Source organism: Esox lucius, chromosome 22, assembly GCF_011004845.1.
Source record: "Esox lucius isolate fEsoLuc1 chromosome 22, fEsoLuc1.pri, whole genome shotgun sequence".
Classification (NCBI taxonomy): domain Eukaryota; kingdom Metazoa; phylum Chordata; class Actinopteri; order Esociformes; family Esocidae; genus Esox; species Esox lucius.
This window is the reverse complement of record NC_047590.1, coordinates 15,148,487-15,155,240: the sequence shown is the minus strand read 5'-3', so window position 1 is coordinate 15,155,240 and position 6,754 is coordinate 15,148,487. Positions and strand designations below refer to the sequence as shown.

The 6,754-nt window shown below is 38.5% G+C and overlaps 1 protein-coding gene across 2 annotated transcripts; it reads right to left on the bottom strand.

The window, feature by feature from the left end:
- Nucleotides 1-1,087: 1,087 nt before the first annotated feature.
- On the bottom strand, nucleotides 1,088-5,867 carry LOC114830062. Of its 2 annotated transcripts, none has more exons than XM_029116805.2 (5): nucleotides 5,718-5,867; nucleotides 2,631-2,936; nucleotides 2,369-2,492; nucleotides 1,600-1,660; nucleotides 1,088-1,499 (listed from the first exon to the last, which is right to left on the bottom strand). In XM_029116805.2, the coding sequence occupies exons 1-5, from the start codon at nucleotides 5,776-5,778 to the stop codon at nucleotides 1,434-1,436; spliced, it is 618 nt and encodes a 205-aa protein (XP_028972638.2). In that variant the 5' UTR covers nucleotides 5,779-5,867; the 3' UTR covers nucleotides 1,088-1,433. The 2 variants fall into 2 exon arrangements, with proteins under 2 accessions (XP_028972638.2, XP_028972639.2); XM_029116806.2 differs by having other exon boundaries at nucleotides 1,600-1,657.
- Between the last annotated feature and the right edge of the window lie 887 nt (nucleotides 5,868-6,754).

Sequence of the window (6,754 nt, the reverse complement as noted above, 5' to 3'; positions counted from 1 at the left end):
TATGAACAAAATAAATACTATCAAATACTGTTATATATACTGCCAAAAATATGAAAAATACTGTGATACAACATTTCAGCCATACAGTATAAACCAGCCCTAAAACAACTAGAACAACACAAACACAATACAATGCTAAACACTGACCCCTGGTGATAATGCACGGGATCACTTAATATGTCCATTGTCAGTGGTTTTACAATACATAGCATAAACAATGTGGAGGTATAAGGATTTATACAGGAGACAGTTGACTACAGGTGTCATGAAGTAATGAATGGAGATTTATGTCAAAGTGTATCAGCTGGAAACGTTAAGCATCATAGGCAGGATAAGCAGTACTGTGTTGCTACATAATGATGTAGAGCTGGCAGGGAAAATCATTTGACCCTTCATGATATAACAACCTGATGCTATGTTGTCATTGGTGCTATGTTGATGCCATTGGTGTACTGATAATATGTTGTCATTGGTTAATGACAGCAGAAGGTCAGGAGTTAGGATGCGACTGTTGAAGAGTTCAGTAAAGCTCATTGATTTTCCTTTCTAAGGTGCTGTAGGGCTCTGTCCGGTTATTTTACATTATTTGTTATACTGTAAATATAACACATGGAGCTGCGGAAATGCTTTACAACGTTCCCAAATTCTATAGAACATGTTTAAAGCTTGGCCTGCCAATGTATTCTAACAACTGTGTGGTGTAAGTGGTAGTGTTTGTGTGCTGCTTTTTGTCCTGCTGCTTTCTTGACAGGACAGGAAGTGAAAAGACTCAACGGTGCAGTTATTAGATACTAGCGACCTATGACAACCTTATCGAGTCACATATTGTACTTATTTCATATATGGTCAGTTGACCTTATTTGTGTTCCATCTTGAAACATCCTTGTATGTCATTCATCATTGGCATTGAGGTGACGAGATAGCTGAAATTGTTGGTTGACCCTTATTGCTGTGATCTGCTGTTAAGCAAGCAAAAAATATTTGTATATGCTTGCATTGTCATTTGAGAGGGACAGGAAACAGACACAAGTGTCAGATTTCTGGGCCCAGTAGGACATTTATTAACATAAACTGGCAGAGGAAACGATAGATTAACATAAAACATGCAATATTTTCTTTCAGCTTCTTCCACCGCTTCCCAGAGTTCTTTTGGGGCCATTTATCCTCCCCAGAAGAGGGCTGATTGAGAACATGTGTTCCTCGTCAAGGGGTGAAATCCAGGCTGTGTTTAAGGACCCCCTTTTACAGCCCCAGGCCAGATGGTTCTCCCTGGGTGTTGGACTGATGCTGATCCAAGAGAGGGTGCTGTCGAGGACCAAATGTTTTAAGAGCATGAGTAGCCATGAATTGCTTTGATTATCTTAATGTAATGTATGGCTGGAGATGTATGTCCAGGGCAGGTTAGTCCAGGGCATTGGTCCATGCTGTCAGTGTCAGTGGTGAGGATGTGGCAATGGTAGAGCTGCGTAAACTCCAACGGTGTAAAGTTGACCCTCCTCCTGCAAGTACATAAACCACATTTATTGTTTTAAATGGTATTTCTTTAAAAGTCAAATTCCATATGAAATCTTAAAAGGGTGAAGACTGCAGTTGCATTACAAAGAATATAGTGTCCATCTTCGTTTTGAAGGTGTCACTCACGTCTTGCTGTGTTCTCCTGCTGTGCAAAAGAGTATAAGATTTAATTAATTTAGTTTTACTTTATTATGTTAAACTATATTATTTAGATTGCGTAACATGCTTTCTGGAGTTCAATATTTGTTTGTTTGTTGGCACCCTAATGATAGAACCAGCGCGCACTTGAAGCTAAGTCCACAGAGTCCCTGCCCATATCCTGAAACCCTCTGGAACCTATCTATAATCAATCCACAGCTAAATGACAAAACTTCTCAAAATCTTATGTGACAGTGCTTGTGTACTTGCTTAAAATCTCCCCATGTAATGTTAATGGAAGCTCACATGGCCACCACAGGATATTTAAGATTCATGCATCTTCAACCCGAAACAACATACTGTATATAACTCTGGTCAACCATCCAATCAGAAACTGGGAGATAGGTAAATCCCAAAAGCTTTAACGATACATGAGTGTGTCTGCGTGCGCAAGGGTCAAATGTAATAACATTACTGAGAGTGTGTTGGTCTAATTAAATAGGAATCAAAAATGTTACAGTGGCCTTTGTGTTGTTTGTAAAATTATTCTGATACAGAGTTTGTGTTTCCATTCATTACAATAGAAGCATACTAAACCTGCTCTTCGCCACCATCAGACATCATATTCTTGGCTATTTCATATGGTCTCAGCCGGCTCACAGATTTGTGTGTGCTGTCTAAATGCCTTGTCAGTCATATTTACAACATTGCCTACCTGAATTTAACTGTCTTCATGATGATGCCAGTGAGGAAAATTACAACTACAATTGCAGTGAAGCCAATTATCATTATAGAAAAGAGAGTTCCGGAAGTGCCTGTTTCCTCAACCACCTGTGATGCTGTGAAACAGGGACAATGTATTATCTTACCAGTTGTGTTGTTTACCTCTTTTCCCACTCTGGTAATAAATATCAGGCCAAATAAGTATTAAAGGTTATTTGGAACTTATTACACTGACATGGAAGTCAAACACTTACCATTGACAGAAATATTAAGATATAAAACATCTCTTCCTCCATTATATGAACATTCACAGGTGTAGTTCCCTTCATCAGATGGTTGTATGTTGCTGATGTGTAGAAACACTTCACCTTTCTCTGTCTGTAGTGTGACCCTGGAGTCACAGTTGCTATCTGTATAATTTTGGTCAAACCGTAATGATACCTGACACTTCTGCCCCCCACTTATTTTACATATAACGAACATTATGTCATTCAATGTATGATTGGGGCAGAACTGAATGACATGTGCTTCTCCAGTTGTCAATGTTTTCAGTTGGGTCTCTGTGAGTAAGAAGGAAAACGAATTGTGAGTGAATTGGCAAACATTTCTTTCAGCGTTCATATGAAATAACAAGGTAAAGTTGACGTCTTATGGATAAATGAAGTTGGAAATGCAGTGCCACATTTTTGGAACCAATTATATTTCTCCAGAGCTAGTGCACTTTTACTTCACCAAGGATGGAACATTATATTTGTATTGGATTGTGGCCCAAAACCAAGACTCACTGACACAAAGACAGATCTGTATTGTAACGGTATTCTAGGAAGAAAAGAAGGTGTCAGGGCTCCCCCGTTGCACCGGCTCCAGAGGTCTACGTCACCAGCCTTCTAGAATGTTTCCCATTCTAACTGATTATTATGCCTATATAAATGGCCCTGTTTCCCCAGTGCCGTGTTGGTTATTATTTCCATGCCACTGTGCAGTGAGTACGATTAGTCTATACGTGTGTGTATTGTATCGTTCCAGCTTAGTCCGCGTGTTCTGTTTTGGAGGCTTTTCACCTCCCTTTACTTAGGCCTTGCCCAGTCAGTTTTTTGACGTGCTTTGAGTTGGGTATAGAAACCCGTACCACATTTCCTGTGTCTGTCTCCACTCCCTACAACACTGTGACAGAAGGCTCCCTCACTTGAGTATCTTCCCTAGATAACGTGATTCTGTATATATGTTGTCTCTCTATGCTTCTTCCTATGTTGTAATTAACAAGAAACCAGGCAAGCCTAGTTCAGCCCGAAATTAAAGGTGTTACAGTCCCGAGATTCAAACCCAGGGCACCCACATGATAGGCTGTGTCATTAACCACTACCCCACAGAGCTGGACATCTGCTAGGTGTCAGTATAGCTTCTTGTGTCTATCCTGAACAAATCGTCTTTTGCCACTGGCCTTTTTAGTAGTTAATTGGTCATTCGTGAATGACATTCTTACAGTTAAACTAAGTTTACCTCCACCACAAATAGCGGCTATGTATGCCATTTGCAACTGGCCATTTTAAAAGCATATTAGCCAGTAATGAGCTTCACCAGTATCTACTAATTTACTGGAGTAGTCATAAGATTTTAGCTAGCGAGTCTGCCAAAGCTATTTTATTTCATGACATAAGAACGTATTTTTTTCTTTCATGGCAAAAAAACATACTTTTTTCTTTCATTCGTGAATGACATTGATACAATAACTATCAATAAAGGTGACGATAACTAACTTTTTCATCAAGTGAAAAGACGAGAGAATCGTGGAATCTACCAGAAATAATTAATAAATGTTGTTACCCTCATTAGGTTCGAACCCAGGACTTCCACATGAGAGGTATTGTCTTTAACCACTACACCACAGCGTTACACGTTTCAGCAGTCGCTAGACTCCATTGAGGATTGTGTTAAACTGACTAACGTTTTTTATTACGTTTACCTCAACCAATGCTTTTGCCACTGGCCGTTTTAACAGCTTATTAGCTAATAATAAGCTTACTAGTATCTACTAACTTCCTAGGAATAATCATAAGAATTGAGTAATTGCTAGCGAGACTGGAGATTAACTTTTCCATGCCAGAAACAGTCGCAATATAACCGTAAACCGTTTTATTTCAGGCTTACTATAATGTAGATATTGAAGGTTTTAGCAAGCAAAGTTTTCATCTATACGGAATAACTCATACTTCAATTCACCTGTGAGGAACACAGGACCTATAGTTTGCAGGTCTGCTTCTCTAACCACTATGCTATTTATCAAGGGGTAGTCAATCAGCCAGCCAGCCACTCACTCACTCAGTGACATTCGCTGTTCTGGGCCAGTTCCGCGGTCCAGCAAATATGATAGTTTGTTCTTAATTTTGCCAAGCTGGGAGATGATTGTGAGAAGTGGGTGAAACATCAAGGAGTTGATTCAATTCAGACTACAACTGGAGATCCTAATTGCAACTAACTAATGTCTTTGCATTTTTGTTTGTTGTAACATGGCTCTTTCTATTAATCACCCTTTTGATGCACAATTACATTTTGTGAGTGGACAAGTATCGCATATAGGGACAGTAGAACCGCAAATAGGTAGGGCAATTGTACTTGATCAAAACCTAAAGAGAATCAAGAAATAACATCAGTCTAACTCCGAGAGTACATTAAGTTGAAAAGAGACCCAAAATGGAATATAAGTTCCTGTTTGGGACAAAGCTATCTGGTTCACGCTGATTAGTTTCCAAAGTATTACGCATGCTGAAGTCATTGCTGATATCATTTGATCTTTGTTGAGGAGAGAAATCAGCCAACATGACCTAACATCTTTCAGGTCACTCTTTTTTATTAAATAAACAAATAATTGCTTCACCAAAGCTACAAGATCATGCTTCATTATTGGAGCACACAAACAATTAATTCTAGCAGAGCAAAAGATGATAACCTTATTCACACAGGAAACCATCTGGACAGGGGATCTTGTGACTAACATTTACAGTTACATCATTTTGTAGACACAACCATCCAGAGAAAATGTAAATAGTGAGGCCTTTTTGACCAATTTTTGCAGAGAGAATCTGACTGCTCTTGTTAGAAATTAGTCACAAAAACAAAATTTCTCTACTGTTTGAGCTACAGATTAGTAGGTTACCCTGGCTTTGCTTCTGAAATGAAAAGAGTTGAAAAACACACTGGGTAGAACTGTTTTTGTTGTGCTGCTTTACTTAAGTCCTAAAACTCCAATCAATTGCTTTATGATCTATGGAATATTCATCTAAAAACTAAAATTGTAATCTAAAGGATAAAGAACAGCAAATTCTAGTCTACGTTACTCTTACCTTCAGATGTTCTACTTAGACGCCACAGCCACAGGAACAGAGTAATCCTGAATAAACACATTCTGAACAAATGTAAAGCTCTTTCTACTTAGATGTACAGAACTTTAATTACATTATTTACACAGTAGAGGAACAAAGTAAAAAAGTCAATCAAAGTGATGCTGGATTGACCTACTTAGAATGGACCTTGAAATATAAGAGAAGGAAGTATGACATTTTCTGTTTCACAGAAAGACTTGCAGCTCTTCTGGTGTTGTATCCTGGGTTCTTTGCAGAGCAGTCACCACAGAGTGGCATAGGGGTCAACCACATTTCAGTTAACAGGGTCCAATTTAGCCCTTAATGATAGCTCAAGCAAAATTCCGTTGCTAAAAAGTTATAATTTTGCATAATCCTATTTAGAATATATATTCTGCATATAATATACAATCCTGTGATTATATAACATTTCTGACCTGCGTTTTTGTGGATATTTTTTTCTCTCCCTGTTCAAATAAACCTACCATGAAAATTATAGACTGATAATTTCTTTTTCAATGGGCAAATGTACAAAATCAGCAGGGGATCAAAACATGTTTTCTCTCACTGTAGAAATAAAATGTATTTTTGTTGGGGAACTCATTGCAGATCTATGGAAAATGCCTGTAGGAATGCTGTTACTATTGAAAAATAATCCATTGTACATCATATGGGGGATGGATCAGATGGGTAACCCGAAGTCTGTCGTTGCAAAAGGAGGAAACACGATTAATCTCTACAGCCACACACAAATCTATCATGTGGTTGAAAATGATGAAAGTGCGAAAAGCACATTACTCCTACATCCACCAGTGCAACAACAAAGGTTTGAACTAATGCACAATGTGTCATTTTCTAGCAGTTTCCCTTACAACAAGAAAAGGCCAGACATAAGAGATTCAAATCTGTACACGTTGCCAAGAGTTATGGGGACTGAAAGAAGAACGGTTTGTGTGTTTTACAACTGATCCAAAATAGTTAAAGCCCTAAACTCATGGACAAGACTGCAGTGTTTCAGT

Coding starts and splice junctions, on each gene's coding strand:
- LOC114830062 (XM_029116805.2), bottom strand. CDS start 5,778: ATGTGTTTATTCAGGATTACTCTGTTCCTGTGGCTGTGGCGTCTAAGT. Junction 1,661..2,368: donor ATGAAGACAGTTAAATTCAG/GTAGGCAATGTT, acceptor TCTTTTGCACAG/CAGGAGAACACAGCAAGACG. Junction 1,500..1,599: donor AGATGGACACTATATTCTTT/GTAATGCAACTG, acceptor ATGTACTTGCAG/GAGGAGGGTCAACTTTACAC.